The 12726-nt window shown below is 42.5% G+C and overlaps 1 protein-coding gene across 1 annotated transcript in view; it reads right to left on the reverse strand.

Moving 5' to 3' along the window:
• Positions 1 to 1232: 1232 nt before the first annotated feature.
• HSPB7 (heat shock protein family B (small) member 7) overlaps positions 1233 to 12726 on the reverse strand; it is a 55293-nt gene continuing 43799 nt past the window's right edge. Inside the window, exon 3 of the mRNA XM_078642542.1 lies at positions 1233 to 3419. Within this exon, the coding sequence (XP_078498668.1) occupies positions 3234 to 3419 (186 nt within the window). The 3' untranslated portion in view covers positions 1233 to 3233. The remainder of the gene's footprint in view (positions 3420 to 12726) is intronic.

The raw sequence follows: 12726 nt of genomic DNA on the forward strand, positions 1-12726 counted from the left end.
GCACCCTCTGTTGTAAAGCTCGGCCATGCTATGCCCCCTTCCAGCACTGTCTGCTGTGAAATCGGGTGTTTGGTGGGGTGCAGTACATCACCGCTAATACCATCCAAATATGTTGCAGTGGAGACTAATTTAAAAGAAGGCTTGAACTTTACCACATTATAAGTCCACTTGTATTAAATGGGATGCATTACAAGACAAGCACAAAACAGATTTTCGAAGTATATTTTGGCCATTCCTGGCCGAATATGAAAAAAATAAAGCTAATACTCTTGTATGAAACTTAACTCAATGTAGAATTAAATTTCTTTGTGGTTTGAGACCTATCACTTACGCACAATTGGTTTGTTTCTGGAGTGGAAGGAAAAGATAATCATATAAAATGGGACAATCCTAGAAGCAGAGGTGAATTTAGATTAGCTGATGCACATACACGTCTCCAAGAGTATAGGGAAGATTAAGATGTCCGACATGAAGCCTAATACGGCTGATCCACGATGGGTGCCAAGCAGAACTAGAACAGCATGAAGGCGCTCAAGATTAATAAGGGCAAAACAGCTGAGGCAGATTCACACTGCATCGATAAATGTAGATCTTGTACCCATGTGCTAGATCAGTGGTTGTTAACCTGTGGTCCGGGAACCCCAGAGGAGCCACAAGGCTTACTCTGGGGGTCCACAAAACGTAGTAAATGAAATAATATTAACAGATTGTGTTTATAAATAAAGAGGCAAAATGTACAATAACATGTATTATTGATTAATGGGAGCAGTGAAAAAGCATCAAGCAGAATATACTATGAACAATGAGTGGTTTCAATTCAATTTAGAGAAGTTCCAACTGTCCCGCTAACATTTAAATTTAGATTTCTTTTATATTTGTTTTGTGAATTAGATAAAATATTTAATCATTTATATATTAGTTTGATGAATGCTTGTTTCTGTATTTTGTATGTGTTGTTTTGAGTTCCAAATGATTAAAAATACTTAGGCCGGGGTCCTTGACTTTCAGTAATCACTCAGTCTGGGTCCCCGAATTCCAATCATGATTCTGTGGGGGTCCTTGGGTTCCAGTAATGATTAAGTAGGGGTCGACATAAGTCAAAAGGTTAAGAGCCACTGTTCTAGAAGATTAGAAACTTAAATGGCGAGTCAATTGGAATCACCCAGTGTTCTTTCAAAGCCCAAAGCAGTGTAGAACTTGATATCTGAAGTCTTGATTTTAAACTATCCATGCACATATCTATAGTTTTTTATTTAATGTCTGTGGAAATCACCGCAGGCGTTTTACATATTTTTTGTATACTCAACACATGGTACATCCTTTTTCAATAAGAAAGAAATTACACTTGGCATTGGAAAATGTATCACACATTCATATTACTGCGCCAAAGGAATGGTGAGCTGTCATAGAAAATGATTATCTTTCTAAGTAGACCACAGTAAATTCTTATTTGGTGTACAGAAAACACAATATTAATATTGAATCTGATAATTGTTCATTATTATGACTTGAGATCTAAGAGGAAAAAGGGGAGAACTACATGGGAAAGTAGTATAGAGTAGATTTGATAGTTGAGACGGTAGTTGATTTTATACTTATAAGAAAGGGAAAAAGGGAAAGGGCATAATTAATTACAAGTTAGTCAGGAAAATTACAATTTAGATCCTTTCTGAACATGAGGTGGGGTACATGAGTAGGGTCTGTAGTCTACTGGAAACTGGAGCTGGCCACCAGTTGCTTGTTTTGAGAAATGTGTTTCTTCAGTGTTTGTGGCCCACATATCAATTAACACACAGACAGGCCTGGATAGTTGTGAATAATTTACTCCTCCTTGAAGACATGGGTTGAAACAAGGACAGTCAATAGGCCATGTAGTTGGTAGCCAGATCAATATCAGGTTTGGACAAAATTAAAGTATGTGCTTTTAAATTAAATCTTTAGTTTTGCCAAGCCCACTATAACCCTTGTAATCAGTACTTCCTTCATTAAAGGATTTACTCTTATATTGGTTGTGTCTGCCTCTGTTACCAGCTGCTCCCTCACCATCCATTGGTTCGTGTCCTGTCCCCTTGTTTCCCACGGGGCCCTCGGGTTATAGAAAGCATATACATAGCATATGAATTTTGAAGAGTGCATCATGTACACCACACACAGGCTGAGCATTTTCACTTTACAATCAGCATCCAGGGAGTTTGATCAAATGGTACTGTACAAGCAGGGGACCAAGTTTACTTTTTAGCGATTGGTGAATTCTGCACCGTAGTTCAATCACTTTAATTCAAGGGAGCTGGGAGTATTGCTCCCAGAATATATTTTTTGTTTAAAAACACAGAACTGCTAAGGGGGATATTTAGCATTTAGCGGATACGGTTATTTGCCACAAATATGGTGAAGTACCCTGTCTGGCAAACCAATGGTCCGTCTCAACTATTTAGAGATGAGGGAACATTCATGTTTCTTCTGGGGGAAGGCCTGCTGGCTCTTCCAGCAGAAACCTAGACTAACAGTGGCACAGATATCGGGCCATTGGTCTAAGTAACTAGGACTATTCGCCCTATTCAGGTTGGGCATTCTGGTATAATTTATTCCTGTGCGGGACCGCCAGGAAAAGTCTGGCGATCCTGAACAGAAAAAAAATAAAAAGGGGCCTTACGCCCCTCTCCTTGGCTGACATAGTCATTCTTTTTTTTTTTTAAACAAGGTACCACTTTGGAAATTTGTTCTGGAAAAGCAACAAAGTTTGCTGGGAAGGCGCATGAACATTGTAGCTATTTGACAAACTTACAGTGCCTTCCAAGGAGTCGCCATGGTGGTGACTCCTTTGAAGACACAGAGATTTTTGCCAGGCAGGTAGAGTTCTCTAAATATGGTGAGTGGTTGTCAGGTGGTTGTTAGCCAGGGTCCCGATGCATATAAGAGCAGCGATCCTGGAGGAATGGTGAGCCATCCACCAAACTCTAAGTAACTCCCTACGTGTCCTGGTGACATGGTGTCACTCTTAAGCCTATAATAATGGGAGTCCAGCAGAGCTCAGAGAAAATGCAAGAGTAGACCTCCCATGATACAGTGGCACACAAAGACTACACATCACACTTTAGGGATATATGTTCATCCCAAGGCAATAAATAGCAGAATTGGGGAATGTTATTATATGTCTAGGTACAGGCGGCTAAGGCTGAATTCCAGTTCCCCTCCCCATAAGGTTAAAGGGTTGCTTCTACACCCCCACTGTCTCAGATCTTGATTTCAGTCCGGAAGGTCTGTTGGACATGCTCGGTGTGCTTGGCTGGGTGCCGCTTGGCTTTGACGGTGAGCATGCCATCTTCACCCAGTGCGGAGGTGACTGTGGTGGGGTCCACATCCTCTGGCAATTGACACTTGTGTGTGAAGGTGTTCATAACAGTTCCATCAGCAGCAAGCTGGAAGAAAAATCAAAGAGAGTGTCAGGGTGGGAAGAGTATATACCTGCATGACAGGACAATAACATGAAGGTCTTACTGCAAGTGCCTACGAGTGCTTCAAAACAACATGAGCACGTTAACCACAACTCATCCTGGTCTGTGACCTCCAAGGCATACACAGGTCACTAGGCTCTCAATTAACTGGCTAAGCTGGGGTATGATAGAGAAAATTAGGGGTCGACCAGCTTTCTCCTCCAAGTCATGTACTGTACATGGGAAACAACCTTTACCACACAGTCATTACCATACATTACCATGCAGTTATTACCATGCAATGCCTTTAACATGCATTGCTTTTATCAACCTAGTCTTTACCAGGCATATGCCTTTTCCATACATGCCTTTACAACGAAAATTTAGGTATTTATCAGTTAAGTGAAACCCGTAAAAAAAAAAATATATATATACATATATATATATCCATCGAAGTGTGCTCCGTGTATTAAAAAAAGGACATGAATTGGCTTAATTGCATCCATCAACATGAATTATTTCATGGCTGAATCAAGTCTCAACGATTTTCGGAGCTCCTGGCTCCTTGTTCACAAACAAGGAGCCAGGAGCTCCAAAACGCATTGAGCCTTGATTCAGCCATGAAATAAATCACACTGGTGGAAGCAATTAAGCCACGTCATGTCCTTTTTTGAATACATGGAGCACGCTTTGATGGATTTATAGGGGTTTGCTACCCCATTGCGGCTTCCTGTGGAGAGTGGCTTGGGCACAAGCAAACGGGTTTTTGTGGATATATATATATATATATATATATATATATATATATATATATATATATATATATATATATATATATATATATATATATATATATATATATATATATATATATATATATATATATGTATGTATTCACTGAATATGTATGTATTCACTGAAAAAACAGGTTAAAGTAACTAACAACTTCAACGCTTTAAACTCAAAAGCAACAGAAATTCAGCAGTTATAGTTAGCAGAACTAACTATAACTTGCGCCCGCCATGCAATTCTTATGACCTCACACACTACAGCACTCATGACATGTTCTATGATATCATTTATGACATCACTGATGACATCTCAAATGACATCATTGATGACATCACTGATAACTTCATCCAAAGAGTATTCTACTTTGTTTTATAGTTTACATAGTGGCGCAAAGCTGTCCTTTTTACTTTTCTACCTCATTTTGCACAGCTAGGATTCAGTTAATGCATGTTTACAAAATGCATGTGCTTGTAATGCACCATTGCTGTGTAGAGTTATTGAACACGTTATACATTTTATTTTTAAGAATAACTCTGTGTACAGTTGACTTGTGTTTATTATGCTTTAGACAAGCTTTTTAGTTCTACAGAAAATGTTTCCTACAGCGAGGAAGATTCTATGTAATAGATTCTAACTTTTGTAAGCTGCCTTGACTTATTAAGGAGAATTGTGTCAGCATGATAATTTATATTTAACATAGAAGACTGCATGTACCAGGAACTAAGGGGCCGATTACGATGGCGGGCGGACAAATTCCGCCCGCCATCGCTGCTGGAAAAAGGACCGCCCGCCTTTGATGCAGCGGTCCTCCCCGCCGGCCCAGTGGTGGCGGATTTCCCACCATCGTAATCGTCCCCTAAGATATGGATATGTGCTAGTTTTGCTAGAATAGATGAGCTATCTGTAAAGTTTTCACCACAGTCTGAAGAGTGCAGGTAGTATGTTCCTTAGCACCTTCAGATTGTGGTTATTTTTAGCAAATAGTGTTTTTTTTACACTGTACACTGTTAGTAGATTTTTTTAATGCACTTTAGTGCATTTCTCATGAGCGTTTCACTGTCTGCAAACAGAGTGTGATACAGAGTAAACTCTCTCCATAGACAAAAAACTGTTTACAGTACCAACTTTACAGCTCATATCACCTTCATTTCTCAATGTAGGTTAGTTGAGTGTCAAGGGTTTGATACAGAAAAAAGCTGCCCATAGTAGGGCATCTGTTTTTCAACTGGCATTCACCATTTTGGCTTTCTGTCAACAAATGTATAGATATTGAACACTGCAGTCAATGAGTGTATCTCAAATATTAGTGGTCGAATGTTAATTTGATCTATGCTACCTGTAAAGTGCTATAGGCTCAATGTTGCATATAATGCTTGTTTTCAACATCTAAGTGAGTTGTTTGTGTGGTGGCAGTAGTAATGGTTGATTTTCTCCTGAACTATTTTGTACTTACTGTCAGGCCTCTAACGTTAGAATTATTTATAGAGCAATATGTGTGATAGTGACATTTGGATGATGTCATGAGTGATGCCATCCATGATGTCATTTGAGATGTCATAAGTGATGTCATAAATGATGTCATAGAACATGTTATGAGTGATGTTGAATGTGCATAAGCAGTGCATGGCGGCGGTGCAAGTTAAAGTTAGTGCCAATAACTATAAATGCTTTTATTTTATTTTTTTTTGTTTAAAATGTTAATGTTGTGACTGAGAAATTCGCCAAACTAATAATACTTTAACCTTTTTTTTGTGAAAATCAAAGTTTTTTTAACGACAAATTATATTTTTATTGCACAAATTATAACGTTGCTTTAGCCTGTGGTTTTTTCAGTGAATTTGTAGGTTTAAAAAAAAAGTAAATGTATTTTTTGGGGTCGTATGAGGTCCCAACAGCAATAATTACCCCCAGGATTCTACATGTGTGCAAATCGGACGGCCCACAGGTGTCCGACGCACACGCCCACCATGACGTCAGACGGACGGTGGCCGTCCGACGCATGGAACAAGCTAAAGACTCTTGCGAGACTCCAGCAGGACCATAGCACAATTTCAAAATCACCCAATAGAAAAGCTCCTCCTGTTAATCAAGTGACTCTGCGCGAAATTATCAGCAGTTGGTCCCAACCTAACTTACTTTTCTACTTGCAAAAAATCTACCAATTACACGTATATTTTTGCCTCCCTCCCATTTTGTCTCTTATCTTGTAACTCTATGTTGCTTTGCTGGGGACTGACATCTCCATATTGCACCATGATTCGGGACACAGCTTCATGCACTGGTCTAGAGAATATGTCATTAATTGTTGTACTGACGGAAATCTTAGATTTCCAAACTTGGACATCACCTGGTTTGGACATAGAGGCATTAAGTGGCATCACTTGTTACCAATGAATGAGAGCATTTGGATTGTGAGCACCCAGACCTGATGATAGTGCACTGTGGTGGCAATGACCTAGGCACAATCACAGGGGTTGCACTTGAAATCCAAATAAAAGAGACTTTTTCACAATTGATGTCTCTCTTTACTCATTCTGCCTTTGTATATTCTAATATATATCGAAGGCAAAAACGGCAATGGTCAAAAGAGTTTTGTCCTAAGATTGAGAAGTCTCGGAAAAACATCAATAAAAAAGTTTCTGTATTTCTCCGTGGCCATGTCATGGGTTTACATATCACAACAATATCTGTTTTTATAAATCAGGTGTCTGTAGGAGAGATGAAGTGCACTTCACAGCAGAAGGAAACAGGATCTTTCTTAATAACATCAACAAATGCATCCAGTTCTATGTGTAACTTAACACTACACACTATAAACACAAAGGCTCTTCTTAGAGCCACCCTATTGCTACATTATGTGATTATTTCATGCTATAACTCCTTTTCTTTTTTAGGATAGCGGCACCCGTGAAACTTTCGTGAGAGCGGAAGCACCCAAATGCCTGCCTCCACACATATATTTCTCTGACTCGCGCAAGAGTCTTGCAAGCTCAAACATTTAGCCTTTATCTACAGGATAACAGTTCTGCATTCTTGGTTGTGGGTCGTACAGTGTGCAAACACACAAGCCTCTCTGCTGAGACCTCTCACTTCCGACAGATTTTTCCTACCCCTCCCTGCTTATACGGTATAGTTCCCACTACTAGGTTATGAGGAGAAAGTAACCTGTCCATTCAGAGCTTTCCAGAATATAACTGAGGTGTATTGTAGGATGTAAGGAGAGACTGAACTCTCTGCTGAGACTTCTCTCTCAGATGATGGATGACCATGGTAGGGTGTGTGAAAGGACTGGCCTCTCAGTTGAGATCCCTCTTTTGGATGATGGGTGTGTGTAATGGGGTGTGGGGAGGGATTGGCCTCTCTGCTGAGACTTGTATGTCAGACCACAAACATGCATAGTAGGATGCGGGAGGGATTGGCCTCTCTTTTGAAACCTCTCTGTCAGTTGACAAATGTGCAAAGTAAGGTGTGTGAAGGGACTGGCCTCTCTGCTAAGACCTCTCTCGCAGAAGAAAGGTGTAATTAGAAGGGTGTGTGGATAGATTGGCTTCTCCTTCGAGACCTCTCTCAGATGAAAGGTGTGCATAGTAGGGTGCATTGGGGTAATTGGCCTCTTCTTTGAGACCTCTCTCTCAAATGGCAGGTGTGTGTAGTAGGGTATGTGCATGGATGGGCCTCTCCTTTGAAACATCTTTTTCACATGACAGGTGTGCATAGTAGGGTGTGTGCATGGACTGCCCTCTCCTTTGATATCTCTTTCTCACATGACAGGTGTGTGTAGTAGGGTGTGTGAAAGGACTGTCCTCTCCTTTAAGACCTCTCTCTCAGATGGCGGTTGTGCACAGAAGAGTTTGTATGTGAACTGGCCTCCCATTTCAGACTTCTTTCTCAGATGACGGGTGTGCATAGTAGGGGGTGTGGATGGACTGGACTGTCCTTTCAGATCTCTCTCTCTTAGATATGCGTAGTAGGGTGTATGAGGAGCGACAGGCCTCTCTTGTCAGACCTCTCTCTCAGATGTAAGGTGTGTGTACTTGGGAGTGTGGAGAAAGACTGGCCTCTGCTGAGACCTCTCTCTTGGATCACGGCTGTGCATATTATACTGCATCCAGGGACTGTCCTCCACACTAACACCCATCTCTTAGATGATGGGTGTGCATAGTAGCATGTGGGAAGAACCTTAACTCTACTCACAACTCTTAACAAGCCTAGGGGCGTAAATAGTAGACTCTGATAACCACCATCCCCAGTAAAACCTTTCTACAGTAACAAGTGTGCATACCAGAGTGTATTCAAACATCACCTCTCCTTCCTACTTTTCAAGACCTTGTGGGGATCGCACAAGATCGGAACATTTCTGTTTAAAATAAAATTAACATTCTAATCATCACAGTACTTATCTCTTACAGGCTTCCTCTCAAAAACAAGGATCACAATATGCATTCCTACTAATAGAGTGTATTGAGAACTCATCTGCTCCTTTTTACTATTCACGATCATGCAGGAGTATTGCGAGATCATAAAAACTAGTTAAACACAATATACATTTATTTTCTTTACAGTAGTTATCTCTTAGACACCCCCTCTTTAAATCTATGGGTGCAGCATGCCATTCTGCTGCTCCATTGTGTGACTTTTTTTTACGTCATTTCCACAATGCCTACAATTTTTCACAGTAAACAGTAATGGTGGCTATTTCTTTATAACGTTCCAACAGCCAGCCAAACAAATTGCTTGCGGGATTCGCTGGAGCCTCTTGCTCCCACAAGAGTGTAAAGACCCACAAGAAAGCCCAGCCTCTCGATCAATCACAGTGCACCATTTTTGATTTTGCACTCTTGCGGGACGCACACGGGGCCAAAATATACAAATATGCTTTACTCTTAATATCTCAAAAACTACTGAATGGATTTACACCAAATCAAAAAAAAGCACAACCGGCGGGCCAAGATCTAGCTTCCTGGCAAATTTGATGTAATTTCATGTAGCATTTTTTGTAATAGCATGTCTTAAAGAAGTCCATGGAAAATGCATGGAGAATTCACGTTTTGGCACCCCACTTTTTTCTCGGCCCCTGCCAGACAAATCACCCCGAAACTTTCCAGGAAAGAGCTGCGGTGGATGAACTTTTTGGGGGGAGAAATGTCTTGAAGATTTGACGAATGGGTCCAAACTTACGAGCAAACCAAAAAATGCTCCATCTAAGGAAAAGCAAACTACGTATAAATACCTAATGGTGATAGCCACTAGGTAATATATATATATGTATATATATATATATTCACTGAAAAAAACATAGGTTTTAGGGGTGTTATAGTTAGATGGACATTTCACTCATACAAAACCATTGAAATTCCTCCGTTATAGTTAGTTGTACTAACTATAACTTGCGCGCCCGCAATCCACTGCTGATGATGTCACATATTACATCATTCATGACATGGTCAGTGACATCACTGATGACATCACTGATGACATATCAAATGACATCACCGATGTAATATGTGGCATCATCAGCAGTGGATTGCGGGCGCGCGAGTTATAGTTAGTACGACTAACTATACCGGAGGAATTTCAATGGTTTTGTACGAGTGAAATGTCCATCTAACTATAACACCCCTAAAACCTATGTTTTTTCAGTGAATTTCTAAGGTTTTTTTTAAAGGCTAATTCCTAACTATAACATGTCTGAAATCTATGGTTTTTTCAGTGAATTACAAAGGTTTTTTAAATGCTAATTACTAATATAACATGTCTGAAACTTATGGTTTTTTCAGTGAATTTCAAAGGTTTTGTAAATGACAATTTTTAAATGTATTAATTGTTATATTTATTTTTGTTGATACTGATTTACTACATTTTTTTAAACTATTTATTTTTAGATATTTTATTTTTTTAATTAGATTACATATTTTTTATAAAAATTGAAAAAAAATGTTTTGAAAAATATTGAAATTCTAATATTGTTTTTTTATTTTTATATTTTTTTAAATATATTTATATATATTTTATATAGTAGGCAATGATATCCTATAGAAGGAAATTCAAGTTACTGGTAAGTACGGTTAGAATTACTTTTCAGGATCAGTACTGGGCTCAAAGATGCAGCACTGAGGTCTCTCCTGATAACAGGTGAGTAAATTGGAATTCGTAGTTTGGCTGATTTTACTTCGGTCCAGTATATATAGAGCCACTTTCCTACACCATGCCTGCCCTTCACCACTGTGCAAACACGCCCTGTGGCGCTTTTTAAGTTGAGGAAATAATTTCCCTTGAATCCTGAAGGTCCCTAGGGTCCAACTAGTCCACTAGGTGCATCCAGTAAGCGCCACAGAGCTGCGTAGCAGAGAGATGTAAAAAGGGGCACGGCCTGCACCACCTCTCTGCAACGCAGCGCAGTGGTGCTTCCTGGAAGCACCTGGTGGGCTCCTTGGCCCCCAGGGTCCCTCAGGATTGAAGGGGATTTTTTTCCCCAACTTAAAATGCGCCATAGGGTGTTTTTGCACATGTCACCTCAGGCCCCGTCCCCTCCCTTCACTACTGTGTAAACGCACCCTGTGGCCGTTCTAAGTAGAGAGATTAAGTCCCCTTGAATCCTAAGGGTCCCTAGGATCAAACTAGCCCACTAGGCACCTCCAATAAGTGCCACAGAGCTGCGTTGCAGAGAGGTGTAAAAAGGGGCGTGGCCTCTAAATACCTGTCTGCAACGCAGCTCCCTGGAGCATACTGGAGATACCTGTTGGGCTATTTGGCCCTCAGTAACCCTCACTATTGAAAGAGAATTAATTCCCCAACTTAAAACATGCCACGGGGCGCGTTTGCGCAGTGGTGAAGGAAGGGGGCGTGGCCGGAGGTGACATGTCTGCAAACACGCCTTGTGGCATGTTTTAAGTTAGAGAATTAATTCCTCCTCAATCCTGTGGGTACCTGGGGGCCAACTAGCCCACCAGGTACCTCCAGTATGCGCCAGGGGGCTGCGTTGCAGAGAAGTGTTCAGAGGCCACGGCCTTTTTACAACACTCTGCAATGCAGCTCCGTGGCACTGACTGGAGGTACCTGGTGGGCTAGTTGGCCCCCAGGCACCCTCAGGATTGACAAGGAATTAATTCCCCAACTCAAACCTCGCCACAGGGTGTGTTTGCACACGTGAACTCAGGCCTCTCCCATCACCACTGTTGAAACACGCCCTATTGGCACGTTTTAAGTTGGGTGATTAACTCCCCTTGAATACTGATGGTCCCTAGGGTGCAACTAGCCCACCAGCTTCCTCCAGTAAGCGCCACAGAGCTGCACTGCAGAGAGGTGTAAAAAGGGGCTTGGCCTCAGAACACCTCTCTGCAATGCAGCCCCCTAGCGCGTCCTGGAGGTTTCTGGTGGGCTAGTTGGCCCCCAGGGACCCCCAGTATTCAAGGGGAATTTGTTCCCCCTCCTCAAACACGCCAGGGGGCGCGTTTGCAAATTAATGAAAGGAGGGGGCGTAGCCAGTCTTTTTTTTTTTAAGAAGGGGGGCTGTGTAGCCCCCCCTTCTTTTTCTATTTTTTTGGCCCTGGGTACCCCATCCCTCAGGGCTTGCACCCTAATTTTTTTGTTTTTAATTTAAAATATGTGGAAGGGGGCCTTTTCCTTTTTTTTTTTTTAAACTGTTGGGTAGGGGGAGGGGGCGCGTGGCTCCCCTCCCGGGCCACTAATGGCCCCGGGGAACCCATCCCCCGGGGCCGGCCTTTCTATTTTTCTTTTTTTTAACTTTTGGGGAGGGGGCCGTGTGGCCCCCCTCCTGGGCCACTAGTAGCCCCGGGGACCCCATCCCCCGGGGCTGGCCCTCTCCGTTGGGGACCGTGGGGGGTCCCCAATCCACCCACGGTCCCAGCCAGCTCCCCGCGTCCTTCGGGAGCCGGCATTGCTTTTCCACATGGGGAGCAGCTAACATGCTGCTCCCCATGTGGAAAAGCAATCTGCTTTGCTTCAATGAAGTGAGAGCAGGTTTCCCTGCTCTCGCTTCAATGAAGCAAAGCAGTTTGCAATGACAGGGTGGGAGCCCCGAGGCTCCCCCCCTGTCATTGCAAACTACAGTGTCCCAGGGGTGGGCACCCCGGGACACTGCAGGAGCCGGCCCGGGGGGGTGGCGATCCCCTGGGCCATGACACGGCTCCAGGAGGGGGCCGCGCGGCCCTCCTCCCATATTTTACAATGCCCCGGGGGTGGTGGTCCCCGGGGCATGAGCCCCTCCACACAGTGTATTTATTCATAAAAAAAGCCCCAGGGTGGCGGTCCCCGGGGCTGCGAGGGGCCGTGTGCCCTTGCAATTACTCATACTTTGGCCCGGGGGTGGCGGTCCCCGGGGCAGTGTGGAGGGGATTGGGCATTAGCGCTTTGTTTTTTTTTATCAGCAGGATCCGCGCACCTTGTGCAGATTTTGCCGATTTAAAAAAACAAAACTTTTTGGGGCCTTGGGGGTCTTTGTGGGACCCCGCTGAGCAGGCCTGGGGGTCAGGGTGTTTCT

Source organism: Lissotriton helveticus, chromosome 5_1 (genome assembly GCF_964261635.1).
Source record: "Lissotriton helveticus chromosome 5_1, aLisHel1.1, whole genome shotgun sequence".
Lineage (NCBI taxonomy): Eukaryota > Metazoa > Chordata > Amphibia > Caudata > Salamandridae > Lissotriton > Lissotriton helveticus.